General features: G+C 36.5%; 1 protein-coding gene across 1 annotated transcript; it reads left to right on the top strand.

The window, feature by feature from the left end:
* Positions 1 to 8,989: 8,989 nt before the first annotated feature.
* LOC107805213 (protein ENDOPLASMIC RETICULUM-ARRESTED PEN3) lies at positions 8,990 to 15,055 on the top strand. The gene is made up of 2 exons (XM_016629207.2): positions 8,990 to 11,127; positions 14,432 to 15,055. The coding sequence occupies exon 1, from the start codon at positions 9,095 to 9,097 to the stop codon at positions 10,526 to 10,528; it is 1,434 nt and encodes a 477-aa protein (XP_016484693.1). The 5' UTR covers positions 8,990 to 9,094; the 3' UTR covers positions 10,529 to 11,127; positions 14,432 to 15,055.
* Positions 15,056 to 17,409: the final 2,354 nt, after the last annotated feature.

Raw genomic sequence — 17,409 nt, 5'->3', positions numbered from 1 at the left:
TTTATTTTTTGAAAGTGCAGACAAATCCACAACATATATGTTGTTCACTCTTTTTTCCTGCAAAACTATCTTGTCAGTGGTAAGATTAATCACAAACCATTTTGTAGAGGTGAATGCAACCATATTACCTTTATCACACAATTTTGCTATACTTATTAGACTGTACTTCAGTCCATATATCAAGTAGACAATCTCAATAGAGTGAGACTCAGTCTTACCTACCTTAACAACCCTTATGATCTCACCTTTCTTCCCATTTTCGAAGGAGACATTACCTCCTTTAAGGTCCTCAAGTAAAAGGAATCGGTTCTTGCTTCTTGTCATGTGCTTTGAGCGGCCACTATCCGCCATAATTGGCTGCTCCCCTTCATTTGAACCTGCAAAAGAAAATCAGGGGTTAGTCTTAGGAACCCAAACTAGTTTGGGTCCCTTTCTAGAGGCAAACGGATGAATCATATTCCTTTTAGCCCCTATTCTTCCCTTGAACAAACTCTTTGTTTTTTGTCTTTTGTAGTGCATTCACTTTTATAGTGACATGTTTTACCACAGTGTGTACAAATTTTGTTCTCAAAAAGTGTGATGTACTTGCTTTTGGGATCCCACTTAGGTGCCAGGTTCCCAAAGCCAAGTCCTCTTCTGTTGTTGCTATGGTGTTCTTGTAGCTATGAAAGTGCATTAGAGGACCTGTTCCATTTACAAGTTCTATTTAGCTCATGTTTGACCTCGCTTAGATCCTCCTTTAGGATTCTTACTTGCTCATCCCTTTTGTACAACTCGTCTTTCATTTTTCCTACATTTTCTTCTAAATTGAGCTGTGTGTGATCAGTTGTCTTTTTACCTGTTCCTTATTTCAGTTTTAGATTTTCAAATCTAAGTTCTAGGACAGTTGTGTCAAGTTCATGAACTTGGTTCAACACAACATTTTCACTTTCAGTTTCACTAGCCCTAAGTTCCAGGTTTTTACACTTAGCTTTTAAAACTACACACTCTTTTGACAATTGTTCCTTTTCATTATTACATCCTCAGATTCATCAATTAGCTCTAGGAGAAACTCATATAACATTCAGACAAAATTTAATCTTGTCTTTGAGATGAGAAACACTTACCTCAGCTTCTTCATCAGATTCTCCAATGAACATAAGTGATTGTTCATTATTATCATCATCATCATCATCATCATTATCATCTGGGCTCTCATCTAAGCTATCTCCCCGAGCAGCGACCATAGACTTTGTTGATCCTTTGTTGTTGCTTTTCTTGGGTTGAACTTGTTCCTTCTTCCGGTTCCTTCATTCAGCTATTTCCTTCTTCCATTCAATTTCCCATAAATGATAGTTCTTGATATGGTGATCAATCTTTCCACACTTGTAGTAGCCATCATTGGTTTGCTTCTCAGGAGCTTTTGATTTGTTGTAGCTCCCACTTCTTGAAGAACCCTTTCCTCTCTCCTAAAATATGATCTCTCATCTTGTTTTTCCACCAAGAGTAGTACTATCCATTAAAGAGTGGTGGCCTAGAAGTGGATTTCCCTTCCCAATTTTCAAATGGTACACTCATGTTGATCTTCTCCTAAGGTGTAAGCCTCTTCAAGGATAACCCACTCTGATACCAATTGATGTTTTATACTTCAATGCCAATGTCATGCCCCAAACCTGGGGAGGCGTGGCTGGCACCCTGGTACCATGCTGGGCCGAGCGAACCACTCTGTAACTCATGATCGTTTGACCAAAACTAGAACATACATAGGTCGAGTTGGCTAAACTTTTTCCTTTTGTAACTATCATGGGCCAACATGTCCACAACTCATAATGTACAACCCTAAGTGGACAAACATTGTATCAGCAAACTATCGTACTTAAAACATGAATACACACGGGCCATCAAGGCCTCTAGCATACTGTACAAATAAATATGTGTCTACAAAGCCTCTAAGAGTATTTGACATCAAACGGGATAGGGTATCGGCCTACCCATAAGTTTGTAGTATAACTCTGACACGATAACTTATAGACTCGGCTGCACTGCGAATGAGGTGGAGTTTTACCGATCCTTTGCATAATGCCAACCTCGTCTACTATGAGGGTTCGTCAAACTGATTATCTATACATGCAGGCATGAATGCAGCCTCCCCAACAAAAGGACATCAGTACGAATAATAATGAGTATATAAGGCAGAACTGAAACATAACAATAAGTAACCATTAGTTAAAGATATATAAGAATCAACCTAAATATCTGAAGTGCCACCGTATATTCATACTTATTATACTCATATATGTACAATGCTTCTCTTTGAGACTATTATCCATATCTTATGATGCATGACTGCCCAATTGATCAGTGGTAACTGCCTAATCGGCCGTAGCGCAGTGATAAATGAATGACTGCCTGACTGGCCATAGCTCGATGGTAAATATATAACTACCCAACCGATCGTAGCTCGATGGTAAATGCATGACTGCCCGACCAACCGTAGCTCGGTGGTAAATAATGATGCATATAATACCATTATAAATATTAACATCTTTATCAAATACCTCAATAGAGACTTAGGAACATACTTAGACATGCTTGAATATCACTTTGCAGGAATGAGTAACATAGATATCCTTAACTGCCAAGAGTAAACCACTTATGGAATAGCATTAACGTTTACGTATCGTTACTTGGATCATGCCCAAAAAAGAAAGATTAGCCTTTACATACCTTAAATTTGTCTTTGGATGACTTCGTGTTGCTGCTACAAATGGAAAGAGAATGCTACTGCTATGTTGGAAAGGAAACAATGTTGCTACTATATATCAAATCATAAAATATTGAGTTGAATAGAAGAAGATCAAATTAAAAGGTGATGCCTCCATAAACTCACGTTTCCACTACCTAATATTAAGTACTGCATATGCATTCCTTAAGCCCTCCATTTCCAAAAATGAAATAAGATATATGTGTGTATATATATCCCTTCCTCCTCCTTACACGTGGGATCCTCTTCCCGTCCACTCTTTCCTTAATTGATGATACATGGACATCTAAATGATAACCCCCTTTATATGCACCCACTTAAAGATAAGAGTTCATATTATGATAAGACCAAAAACACGCGGAATTAAGGCATACATAGTTGTAATTACTATACCACCAACTTATTCCAAGTGTCCACTCATAGATCATATAAAGGACATTAGTCTTGAGCTCCTCTTACCCTCATGATTCCAAGTGGATTCATATAACTGACACTTATCAACTTATAACTAGTTCCATATTTCATAACTTTATAACAACATGATAATTTGTACTAGTCACTTGATTCTCCTTGATATATGGCCACGTGGACATCATTGTAACCTTGTACTTGTCCATAAATTCGTATCCTAAAGTACTACTATTAAAATAATAAATTATGGAATCATACAAAATTAATACATATACTAATACTTTATTAAAATATCTATGTAAAAATACACATATGTTTTATCAACTTTTAATTTTTCTAATCTCATTAAAAGAGTACAAATTTTTCGTATGCTTAATTCTTAAAATGGTAAAAAGATAACCTTCTTTTCTTGTGAGAAAATAATTTCTATCTTTACAATAAAGAAAATTTCATAAACTTTCTCATATTATGTGTATAATTTAAAGTATATCCGGAAGTAGAAAAATATATTTTACAAAGGGGCCTTTAACCACTTACACATGTCATTAAATGAATACCCATTTGATTAGTCATTAAAACCCCATTTGCCACCACTTTGAAAATCATGACTTTTTCGACAAATGTCATCTTTTAATACAAATTAGTCACATCTTTCTTTAGTTGCCATGATCCCACATGAACAATACAATTTTTACATTTATCTGCTTATACTAATTCTACACAATTAATTTCTAGATCTTACACTACAATCTTCCATTTAACCAACTACACATATAATTAATTCTAGCACTCAATTTACTTAAATATTAATATACTTCATATACCTTACTATTATGGTCATGTAGTATAGCTTGGACCGTATTTATTCCCAAAATATCAAACTTTGGCGATACTCAATTTCTTCGATTCGTTTATCCTCTAACCTTCATAACACTTGCTTATAACTTGTCTGGAATATCACAAATACTTATAACCTCGAAAATAGTCTTGCCCTTGAACTTATATCAATTATCTATGACAAATACAATGTAGAAATATACGGGATGTAACATCCTTCCCCCTTTACAAATATTCGTCCTCGAATTTTAACTCTTAGAGATTTACAAAACTTTTTCTAGGGCTTCCTCCGTAAACTAAAATAAAACCCAACATCTATATGAAGTTTGGACTATTCACAACCTTCTGCACTTAAATATCTCGTATTTTCCTCACATTTACCTTACTTACCTTTCAATCTCACATTCTCTTCTGTTGCTTTCATAACCTCCCTTCCACACAGGTGGAAATTACATCCACGCCTTAAAGCTCTACTATGATACCTGCACCTCTCGTGCATACAAAATCCGGTGAAAGTTTCATACTGACTTCTTACGACTTAGCTTTATGCACAATGTGAAAACAAAAGAAGGGTAACATTTCCTAAATGCCATATAGCCTTTTAATTATAAGTGTGGTGTGCAACATACCCATAAGTGAGACTCTACTAGGCACAAAGTTTTAGACTCCCTAGTATACGACCTACTCTGATACCAATTTGTCTCGCCCCAAACCTGGGGAGGCGTGGCTGGCACTCGGTACCGTGCTAGGCCGAGCGAACCACTCTGCAACTCATGATCGTTTAACCAAAACTAGAACATAAATAGGTTGAGTTGGCTGAACTTTTTCCTCTTGTAACTATCATAGGCCAAGATGGCCCCAACTCATAATGTACAACCCTAAATGGACAAACACTGTATCAGCAAACTATCGTACTTAAAACATGAATACACACGGGCCATCAAGGCCTCTAGCATATTGTACATAATAAACATGTATCTTCAAAGTTTCTAAGAGTATTTGATATCAAATGGGACAGGGTACCAGCCTACCCATAAGTCTGTAGCATAACTCTGACACGATAACTTATAGATGTGGCTGCACTACGAATGGGTGGAGTCTTACTGATCCTTCGCTTAATGCCAACCTTGTCTACTATGAGGACTCGTCAAACTGATTATCTATACCTGCAGGCATAAATGCAGCATCCCCAACAAAAGGACGTCAGTACGAATAATATACTGAGTATGTAAGGCATAACTGAAATATAAGAATAAGTCAACATTAATTAAAGACATATAAGAATCAACCTGAATCTCTGAAGTGCCACCGTATATGCATACTTTATTATACTCATCATATATACAATGCTTCTCTTTGAGAATATTATCCATATCTTATGATGCATTACTGCCCAACTGATCAGTGGTAGCTGCCCGTCGACCGTAGCACGGTGATAAATGAATGACTGCCCGACCGACCATAGCTCGATGGTAAATATGTAACTGCCCAACCAGCCATAGCTCGATGGTAAATGCATGACTACCCGACCGGCCGTAGCTCGGTGGTAAATATATAACTGCCCAACCGGTCGTAGCTCGATGGTAAATGCATGACTGCCCGACCGACCATAGCTCGGTGGTAAATAATGATGCATATAATACCATTATGAACATTAACATCTTTATCAAATACCTCAATAGAGACTTAGGAACATACTTAGACATGCTTGAATATCACTTTACATGAATGAATAACATAGACATCCTTAACTGCTAAGAGTAGAACCACTTATGGAATAGCATTAACGTTTATGTATTGTTACTTGGATCATGCCAAAAGAAAGAAGGATTAGCCTTAACATACCTTAAATCCGTCTTTGGATGACTTCGCGTTGCTGTTACAAATGGAAAGAGAATGCTACTTCTATGTTGGAAAGGAAACAGTGTTGCTACTATATCTGAAATCATAAAATATTGAGTTGAATAGAAGAAGATCAAATTAAAAGGTGATGCCTCCATAAACTCATGTTTTCACTACCTAATATTAAGTACTGCATATGCATTCCTTAAGCTCGTCACTTCCTAAAATGAAATAAGATACATATGTGTATATATATATCACTTCCCCCTACTTACACGTGGGATCCTCTTCCCGTCCGCTCTTTCCTTAATTGATGACACATGATCATCTAAATGATAACCCCATTTATATGCACCCACTTAAAGATAAGAGTTCATATTATGATAAGACCAAAAACATGTGGAAGTAAGGCATACATAGTTGTAATTACTATACAACCAACTTATTCCAAGTGTCCACTAATAGATCCTATAAAGGTCATTAGTCATGAGTCCCCCTTACCCTCATGATTCCAAATGGATTCATATAAATGACACTTATCAACTTATAACTTGTTCAATATTTCATAACTTTATACCAACATGATAATTTGTACTAGTCACTTGATGCTCCTTGATATATGGCCATGTGGACATCCTTGTCACCTTGCACTTGTCCACAAATCCTTATCCTAAAGTACTACTATTAAAATAGTAAATCATGGTACCATACAAAATTAATACATACACTAATACTTCATTAAAATATCCATGTAAAAACACACATATATTTTATCAACTTCTAGTTTTCCTAATCTCATAAAAAGAGTACAAATTTTTCGTACGCTTAATTCTTAAAATGGTAAAAAGATAACCTTCTTTTCTTGTGAGAAAATAATTTCTACCTTTACAATAAAAAATTTTTTATAAACTTTCTCATATTATATGTATAATTTAAAGCATATCCGGAAGTAGAAAAATATATTTTACAAAGGGGCCTTTAACCACTTACACATGTCATTAAATGAATACTCATTTAATTAGTCATCAGACCCTCATTTGCCACCACTTTAAAAATCATGACTTTTTCGACAAATGTCACCCTTTAATACAAATTAGTCACATCTTTTTTTAGTTGCTATGGTCCCACGGGGACAATACAATTTTTACAATTATCCACTTATATTAATTCCACACAATTAATTTCTAGATCTTACACTACAATCCTCCATTTAACCAACTAGACATATAATTAATTCTAGCACTCAATTTACTTAAATACTAATATACTTCATATAACTTACTATCATGGTCATGCGGTATAGCACTGGTCCATTAATACATAGTATCATAGCTTGGACCGTATTTCTTCTCAAAATATCAAACTTCGGCGATACTCAATTTCTTTGATTCGTTTATCCTCTAACCTTCATAACACTTGCTTATCACTTGTTTGGAATATCACAAATACTTATAACCTCAAAAATAGTCTTGCCCTTGAACTTATATCAATTATCTATGACAAATCTAATGTAGAAATGTACGGGATGTAACATCCTTCCTCCATTTAGAAAAATTCGTCCTTGAATGTTAACTCTTAGAGATTTACAAAACTTTTGCTAGGGCCTCCTCCGTAAACTAAATTAAAACCCAACCTCTATCTGAAGTTTGGACTATTCACAACCTTATGTACTTAACTATCTCGTATCTTCTTCGCATTTATCTTTCTTACCTTTCAATCTTGCATTCTCTTCTGTCGCTTTCTTCACCTCCCTTCCACACAAGTGGGAATTACATCCACGTCTTAAAGCTTTACTATGATACCTGCACCTCTGGCGCATATAAAATCTAGTGGAAGTTTCATATTGATTTCTTACGACTTAGCTTTATGGCACGATCTGAAAACAAAAGATGGGTAACATTTCCTAAATGCCCTATAGCCTCTTCATTATAAGTGTGGTGCGCAACACACCCATAAGTGAGACTCTACTAGGAACAACTTCGTAGACTCCCTAGAACATGACCAACTATGATATCAATTTGTCACGCCCCAAACCTGGGGAGGCATGGCTGGCACCCGGTAACGTGCTAGGCCGAGCGAACCACTCTGCAACTCATGATCGTTTAACCAAAACTAGAACATAAATAGGTTGAGTTGGCTGAACTTTTTCCTCTTGTAACTATCATAGGCCAAGATGGCCCCAACTCATAATGTACAACCCTAAATGGACAAACACTGTATCAGCAAACTATCGTACTTAAAACATGAATACACACGGGCCATCAAGGCCTCTAGCATACTGTACAAATAAACATGTGTATATAAAGCCTCTAAGAGTATTTGATATCAAATGGGACAGGATACCGACCTACCCATAAGTCTGTAGCATAACTCTAGCATGATAACTTATAGAATTGGTAATATGGTATACTAAGTGTAATTAAGTCAAATTTTGTTAAGACACGAAGAGCAAATTTTGTTAAGAACCCGTTTGGGTTGGCTTGTTTTAAGTGCTTTTAAGCCAAAATAGCTTTTAAGTCATTTTGTAGTGTTTGGATAAAGCAAAAAAAAAATACTTTTAAGCACTTGTTTTTAAGCTAAAATGACAAAAACAAGCCAAAAGCAAAAAGTTAGAATTCCTAACTTATGGCTTAAAAGTTATTTTGGCTTAAAAGTAACTTAGAGCTCATTTGGCTTAGCTGATTTAAGTAGCTGATAAACATTAGGTGTTGAAAAGCACTTTTAAGTGCTGAAGCTGATTTAAAAAATAAGCAGTTACGTGTTTGGATAAAAGTGCTGAAATTAATAATAAGCAGCTGAAGAATTGGGTATACGAAGAGTTTTGTTTAAAAAGAATTATTTTAGGGATAAAATAGTAAATATTTTGGTCAAACATAAAGTGCTTATAAGCTGAAATTTGATAAGTTGGGGAGACCAACTTATGGCTTTTGGCTTATTTTTGGCTTATAAGCACTTAACTTATAAGCACTTTTAATTTTACTAAACGCGTAGATAAGCCAATAAGCCAGTTTGACCAGCTTATAAGCTTAGCCAAACACCGTCTTAAAACAAGTCCATCCAAACGGGCTCTTATTTATTTAAATTTCTCAATACTCCTTGAAGAACCTTCCAGGGTCCACGTAATAAAACAAAATTAAAAACAATCAATAACCTTCATTTATTTATTTTTTCATCCAAAATAATCAAAAGATAAAACAGCACAATTTACAAAGCCATCCGCCGTTGGTCAACTGAATCGTTCCGATATCGAATTTCCAATCGATGGAGGACGGTACAATCAGCATAGCACGACGTACAACAATTCAAAGCCAAGTCAGCGACCGTGTGAAACTCAACGTCGGAGGCAAGCTCTTTGAAACAACAGTATCCACACTTCGCTCTGGTGGACCCGATTCTCTCTTATCTGCCTTATCAAACCGGAATTCCGACGAACCGGTTTTCATCGACCGGGACCCAGAAATCTTCTCGGCTCTCTTAGCTCTTCTCCGGTCTAATCGTCTCCCTTCGACCGCAAAACGATTCTCCAATCAAGAGCTCATCGACGAAGCTGTTTACTATGGAATTGAATCACAGCTCAGATCTGCACTCGCTCCGAGTCAACTCAGCGGAATCGACGCGTCACTTTTTTCGACCATCCGCCCCTCGTCTGACGGCGTTGTAACGGACTTTAACGCCGTTGATTCTGACGCCTCCGTTTGGGTCGCTCATGGAGGGCAGGTTTCGGTTTACGATTGGAGTTTGACCCATACCGAAACTATTCGTACCCATCTTGATTACATCAGCTCGATTCGGAAGGTTGGACCCGATTTGGCGGTTGTCGGGTCTGAATTCGAGTCGGGGCTCCATTTTTATAACTTGGCTAATGGACGTAGAGTTGGGTCTGTCGAATGGACCGACCCGTCTGACCCGAGAATCTACAAGGCAAAAGTCAACGCGGTTGTTGACTCGCCGGACTCTGTCTTTGCGGCCTTGGAGTGTCAGCATAGAGAGAATTGTGTTTTGAGTATCGACAAGTGTACGATGAAAGCAGTTTTGGAGTTGGGAAGGCAATCTGGGAATTCGGCGAAGTCAACGGTTGTCGGAAAGTTGACTTTTCTGCCGGAGATTAATGCTCTAGTCGGCGTTTCAGTGACTGCCGGAGCTTTTGGTTACTCCGGTTACGTGCGGTTGTGGGACCCCAGAGCAGGGGACGTTGTGTGGGAGACGAATGAACCTGGGTCGGGTCGGAGCAGCCGGTTTGGTGACTCATTTGCTGACATTGACTTTGACCGGGACCAGTTGACCATGTTCAAGATATGTTCAAAGTCTGGTGATTTGGCAGTGGCAGATCTTCGTAAATTGAGTGAAGATCCATGGGTGTATTTGGAAGAGAAAAATCCATGTATGAGGCATGTTGCAAGTGGTGGAAGCAATATTTTACTTCACTGTTATAGAAAGCAGGTGTTTGTCGGAAGAGGGGGAGAGTTGGAGGTGTGGTCAAGAATGGTGGAGAAAGAAAGTGATGTTGAGAGGGAAATGGTGTTGCATGGAGGGTTGTATAGGAGGAATTATATGGATAAAGTGGAGGATGCTGAAAGAGGGATCATAAAGAAGATTGAGGGAGCTGGTGATAGGCTGTTTGTTACTAGAGAAGATGTTGAGGGTATTGAGGTGTGGCAAAGTTCTCAATTTTCTGGTGCTGTTTTAAATTTGTGATCATCTAGAGCTGTGAGCTTTGCATCCTGTGTGAGCTCACATTGCTGGTTTCATGTCCGAATAGAGGAGATGCTTGCAATAGGTTGACGATTATAGTAAAGTTAGAAGCCGGCATGAGCTATTTTGAGATCGAGCATGGTAGTTGTTATTGTTGTTGTATCGTTTTGAGTTGTCTGAACTGCAGTTGTCATCAATGGGTTGCAGTAGGTTGACGGTCAGAGTAAACTTAGATGGTCAGAGTAAACTTAGAAGCCAACCCGAATTAGTTTGAGATTTAGCATAGTTGTTGTTGTATCTTTTTTAGCTGTCCGACTGCAACTTGCAATGATCATCAACGAAATGAATTGCGTATTTGGTGATTGCTTTGAATGTCATGTTGATCAATAAAGAAACAATATGCAAAGGTTAATATGATTATGATAATGAACTGATAGTGGATTCCTGGTGATCCCTTCTGGACAAGATGTTGATCATCAAAAACAATGTGGAAAGGTGCTATGCTGTCATAAAACGAAATGAATATGGATTCTTGGTGACTTGTGTATCCTGTTTATCGAGAAAGAATGATATCCAAGGGTGTTAAAATAGTTGTATCAGAGGTATGCCTCTAACTTTCGCACTTGCTGTTTGTTTTCACGACTTAACTTGGTTGCTAAATTTCTGTATCATTTGGTTTGCCACATGTACACACAAGCTTGTAAATTTTTTCCTTAGTTTCATGCAAAATTCCACTTTGACAAGATTCATATTCTATTCATTGGAAAACAAGGTGCAAAGGAGATTTGTATGCATTGTATTCTTTGTTTCAGTTGCTAATGATGGTTCATCTCACCACAGAGTAACTCTTTTAGAATGTGTGCGAGTGTGTCGTGTCAAATTAGAAATGGTCCCTATTCCCATTATTTATACTTGTCAAACTCTCTAGTAGGTGTTTTTTTTCTTTTCTCTAAGCAAGTAATAAACTGATAAGTATGTTTAACAGTTTGCTCTTGCCATTTGCTGTAATTTAAGTGCTGGAGGCAACTTCCTGGGGTTTGTGGTGGAGGTGTTAGATTATTAGGCAAGCAAAGGGATGCCTTAAGCGTGTCAGAACCCACTTTGCGTTAATCATAATTTCCTATTTAAAAAGGTTATAAGTGAACAGTGAAATTTTAATGTCGACACTGAATCCAGGGTCATTTGAATATAGAAATAAGTGCTACCTAATTAAGAAAATCAAATATTAAGCTTAATTAATCACAAAAGATTGAAATCCCAAAACTATGGGAGGGGTAAGCATAGAGAAAAAAGACAAAAGAAAGGAAAACCCCCTCCTATAAAGTCCAAGGTTTCTAAGGACAGATAGTTATACTAGTAAAGACAGAACTAGATGACTGAAGAGGAAATTGCTGGTGTTTTCAAACACCTTTCTATGTGTAGGAGCTAAGTTGCTCGGACACAGTTGCGAGTGTCTGACACGGGTGCGGACCTAGAGGTCGGATCATTCGAGATGTAAAGTCTAAAATTCGGAGATACGGATCCTAGTACGGATACAGGTGCGGGGATCCGGGCTAAGAATATTTCAAAAAAAAGAAAAAAATCTCTAAATTATGAGAAATTTACAGGAATACTTACGTATAGCTTGTAAAGTGTGGATTTCTTTTTTATTCTCAAGTTGTAGATAAGAAAGTAGTAATTTCCTAGATAAGGTATGTCATTTTCTTCAATCTATCCTAGTTTTATTTCTAATTTTGGGAATCAAATTGTATCTCGTCTCGAAGTTTTCCGTCCGTTGTGGTCAAAGTACCCAAAATCGTTTGACCAAATTCAGTAAGGATCCCATACTCGCACCCATACTAGTGTCGTGTCGACACGGATGCGGAACCTAAACTGTCATGTCGGAGCAACTTAGTGTAGGAGGAGCTCCCAGTGCGACTGACGGCATTAATTGTGGAGAAGTTATGATTTCCTTCTCATAATTGTGGAAGGGAGAAGGTCAGAGAGATACAAATGAGCTCAGAGTTAGAGGTAAAGGATCCCATGATACCTGAAAAGAGTGAGTGGAAGCGTATGTTCTCTAAATCAATACTCAAGACTCAGGAGGGCAAAATGTTTTCTTTGTTTATTTGCAAATGATCTTCCTAATCTCTTTAGGCCCTTCCTTTATCTAAAGGTTACCGTACTTGACGATTATAAATTGTTTGATGCACAATACAAAGACTATGTGAAACTTCTTTTTCTTGAAGGTAGTGGCTGGCTCAATCATTTCTGCTCGAGTAAGGAAGGAGTAGAAACAAGGACTTGACTGAAATAAAATATAAACCTTTGGCTTTTTGTTTGGACAAACACAGTAAACGGGAAAGAATAGCTTGTGAAATAGTGAAAATTGAGGAAAAGAGTGAAGGAAATGAATAGGATAATGTCGTGAGTATACTCATTTATAGCAGTTTATTTCGAGAACCTCTCGGATAGAACAAAAAGGTGATATGATTCAGTTGCAGGTGCATTAATAAAAATTTTTTTGTTAAAATGAAATGGAATATCATTGAAGGGAGCATTGACGCAACTGGTAAAGTTGCTGCCATATGACCAGGAGGTCACGGGTTCGAGCCGTGGAAACAGTCTCTTACAGAAATGCAGTATAAGGCTGTCTTCCCCGGACCCCGCGCATAGCGGGAGCTTAGTGCACCAGACTGCTTCTTTTTTTTTTTTTTGAAGGGGAATATCAGTAACAGAAAACATCAAGAAGATGCATAGGTTACGAAACAAAAGAAAATATCAGTCCATGAATATAGAAAAATAAATCTAATATTAGACTACAACAACAACAAACCCAGCTTAATCCCATACGTGGGGTCTGGCTATTATAAGACGAGCTGATAAATTCCAAAAAGGAGGTAGGGTTATATACACGGGTAAGATTAAGCCCAGCTAAAAAGATTAACCAAACATTTGGCCTTGGCCCTTGAGTGTATAGTTGGCAGTTGAAATGCCATCAAAGCATCTTTGATTCCTTTCTGATCATATGCACCACAAAATACGAGCAGGAACCGTAGACCATATCCTTTTAATGGACTTCTTAACTTTCCAGGAACTCCAGCTCGCAAAGGCCTCCCTGCATGGCACAGACCATTCCAGTCATAAAAGTGTTAGAAACATGTTCCAAATGTCTGTTGCAACTGGGTCGTGAAAAAACAAATGATTGTTTGTTTCAGAATTGCAAAGGCATAAGTGACATCTGTTAGCTAGTTGAAAATTCTTCCCCTGCATCAATACATTAATAAATTGTTAACGTCCTATTAGATCATTATTTATAAGCTATACCAGAAGCTTTAAGTCTGCCCCCTCTGCATTAATTGCTCTTTTCATGTCTTATTTTTGACGTTTGTTTGCAAACAGTAATTCCAAAAACTGATGCCAAAACTGAAAGAGATTCTCAGGTCTCCTGCATTGATTAGATCCCTGGTCCAGCCAACCGCAACTCCTAACATATTTATACTCCATAGTTCCACATTTAATATTCCTTTTCAAAGTGTTCCCTTGAATTCCAATCATGTCGTCAACCCCATCACATTGGTAGGCACATAAGTGTGGACTAAACAGCGACTTCGAATATTGTTGGAGACCAAACTAGCTTTTTACTTAGTATTAGCTTGAATTGAGTGGTTTTGATAATTTTGTGCCACATTTAGCTGTTCAAGAGAATCAATTGTCTATACCGATTATTGGCATAATGTAGGGGCGACAAGCTTAACTGTGGTACTGCTTTAAGAAAAGCAGAATATCATCAACCTGTATTTTGCAACTTGCATACCTCATTCATGACGTTATACCCAACTTAAAACCAACATGGTTTCTGCCATGGATTTCTACTGTAGAATGTTGAACTTACCCTTTCAAACTGCTGATTTTGTTAATGTGCAGGTTCAAACACCAAGGCTCATTGTGTTGTCTTGTTAGACTCTATGGACTACGAGCAAGAAGGAGAAGAAGTTACCTGGTGATAGAAGTTGAGTGTTCCCAAACCAGTAATATTCTTGATGCTCAGGTTGCATGCCTGCAAACAGCTGAGCTACAAGCTTGGAGGAGATCTGTGGTGTGGCAACCTCTTGATTCTTGTGTTTCTGGTTGAGCCATCGCCAGTGGTGTATTTTGAAGATGTAAATTTGTGAAATTAAAAGCCCCTATTCTTGCCTGAATCCTCGTATGTTTATGGTGTCGATATGTTGATATTAGGCTATGATACTGCTTCAGGAAGTAAATGTTGTATTTGGAGCAGGGGTTAGGAGTTTGCTGTGATTTGGTTGACAGACCTTATTTGACGGTGTCGGTTAATGCATTCTGAATCTACTGTGGTGTAATCTTACTGGAGCCAAAGGATTTGTACAAGGACGGACCACTTTAACATTAGTATCCTGATAAACTTCAGGAGCAGAATTCTGAATGCCTTAGCTTTAAATTGTGTAGCTAGTAGCGATCTTCTCTATTCTTTGACAATATCATACAATGTTCCAATGTAATTTTCTACCTTTCTCTTTCTTTCGTCCATCCGGCTTCGAAAAAGGTAAAAAGAAAAAGTAAGGCTTTATTCCAACAAAGTAAATACTAAAGTTGAAATCCTTTTTAATTGGGATATTGGAGTAAAAATTTGATGATAGCTTGGGAAGAAGATTCAAGCTTACAAGATGTAAATTTTCAAATGGTGTTATTTGTAGACGTACTAATATCATTACTAAGATATTTATATTTTGGGAAAATGACACTGTATGGTCGCTTTTAAAATAATAGCCGAAAATATATATATATATATATATATATATATATATATATATATATACACACACACACACATTGTATGTTATATACAAAAATTATACAAATTTTATATACTTTTTCGTCTACCGAATGTAAATAGTTTTAGGCGCGGGCTAAAAATGATAATATCACTATTTGATTGTTGGATAGTTTGGTTAGCTATCTGGTAAACTACGATGTATTACTAATTTATATCTAACTAGTGAATTTACCCGCACTTCGTGCGGTTAATTATAAGAATTCAAAAAATATTTTTTGTAGATTTCTTTAAGATATAAGAAATAAAATATTTATTGCTTATACATAAAAAACGTAATCTTATAAAAATAATCGAGAGTCTAAAGGTAATTATCTAACATTAAAAAATAGTGCTATGATACAACCAAAATCGGAAAACCCATTCCTTAACTTGAAAGCTTTATCCATGTAGTGTCTTTTGACATCAATGATTTACATTACTCTAAAGTTAATTTGTATAAATCTACTCAGATCCTTTAAAAGTATTTTTGAGTGTGTGTCCAATTTTCCAAAAATAATTCATATTTTGATATCTGACAAAAATATACTGACATTTTTAAAGACCCAAGCTACATAAGAATAAATCACTTTAAAATCAGTAAGTATTGTTTCTGAATACATAAGACATTAGTCATACGTCTTTCAATATATAGGTTATAAGCATACCAATAATTGTTCAGATTTATTGAAGTATAAGTATTATTTTCTGAAGCACAAAGCGCATGCTCTTTCTATAAGCCATAAATCTGAACATCTATGGGGCAGCAGACATGGAATTAAACATCATGACGTTGTTAATTACTATCCAACCAAAAATTATTGGTAAAAACATTAAAAAAAATATTTACTTGGTGGAAAAGATCGAACAAATCTTCTATATATCTGGAGAGAACTGTATGCCAACATAAGAAAGTGCATAATTAGCCAACAGAGCACTCGATACCCGATAAAGAACATAAATTCATAAAAACTATAAATTCTAACAAAAACTTCGAGCACTAATAAAGGTCTATAATAAGATTCATGCAAATACCACAATTATCTGTAACAATATGTATATCAATAAATTTTACCAAATCACAGAAGGTCTAACCGGGAAGACACTGCAAGTCGGCCTTCAACGAATCGACAAAAATGAACGAAAATATGAGTCAGAATAAAAGAGGAGGAGAATACGAGTTGTAGAAATAGAAAAGAAAAAGGAAACAATATAACCTTAATGGTGGTACTTACATTTAGATTTTGGTCAAGAAAAGGAAGTGTTGGCCTAGTTTTCTCAATTATTGGGAGACCAACCTCAAGCTAGTTTTCTCATTGATATCTGTGGCAAGCATTTGAAGCAAGTTAGTACAGATTTATAAAATACACAACTTTATAAGACGAGGAAGTATTATAGATACTCCATATACATAAGAATTTTGATCTTTTTAGATGTCGCGCTCTTCCAAACAGTCCCCGCAAAATAAGCTTCAATAATTTGCCATGAAAAGAAGAAATCATTTTTTTCTTGCTATGTCTAGATTTTGCACTAAAAAAAATACTATATTCAATATTAGAGGGCAAATATATGCCTAATTTAGATTTTCTAGGAAAGCAAATATCTGAACCTTATCGTCTATATAAAGAAAAAAGAAAAAAACCTGATGCGTTCTTTTTTGTCTACACTTCAAATGGAAGCTCAATAGTCATTATTCATTAATTGAACAATTCTTCTTACCCACCAAAAAAAGGATTCGTTTGAAGCAGAAATGAGTTGTCTAAACCAGTGCAATTTTAGTGATTTAGAAGTTATAGGGAGCCTTTATCTTCACGAGGAAAAGAATTCCATCATGACTCTTCATTATCCTGATTTACTGCAATTCTTATTGCATTCATGATTCTTTATTGTCCTTTTTGGTATTAATTTTACAGTTATAGGTTAATATTAAATTCTATGAAAGGTAGTCCATTACAGTTGATTTTCTGCACATTTTGTTGACATCAAATAAGGGATAAATGCCAAAAAAATAAGAAAAAATATAAAGGACTTCCTTGAGTTTTGATGGGTGCCACATCATCTTTCTGATTCC

The sequence above is a fragment of the Nicotiana tabacum genome, chromosome 10, assembly GCF_000715075.1.
Source record: "Nicotiana tabacum cultivar K326 chromosome 10, ASM71507v2, whole genome shotgun sequence".
Lineage (NCBI taxonomy): Eukaryota > Viridiplantae > Streptophyta > Magnoliopsida > Solanales > Solanaceae > Nicotiana > Nicotiana tabacum.
The sequence above is the reverse complement of the archived record's forward strand: the minus strand, read 5'-3'. Positions and strand labels throughout refer to the sequence as shown.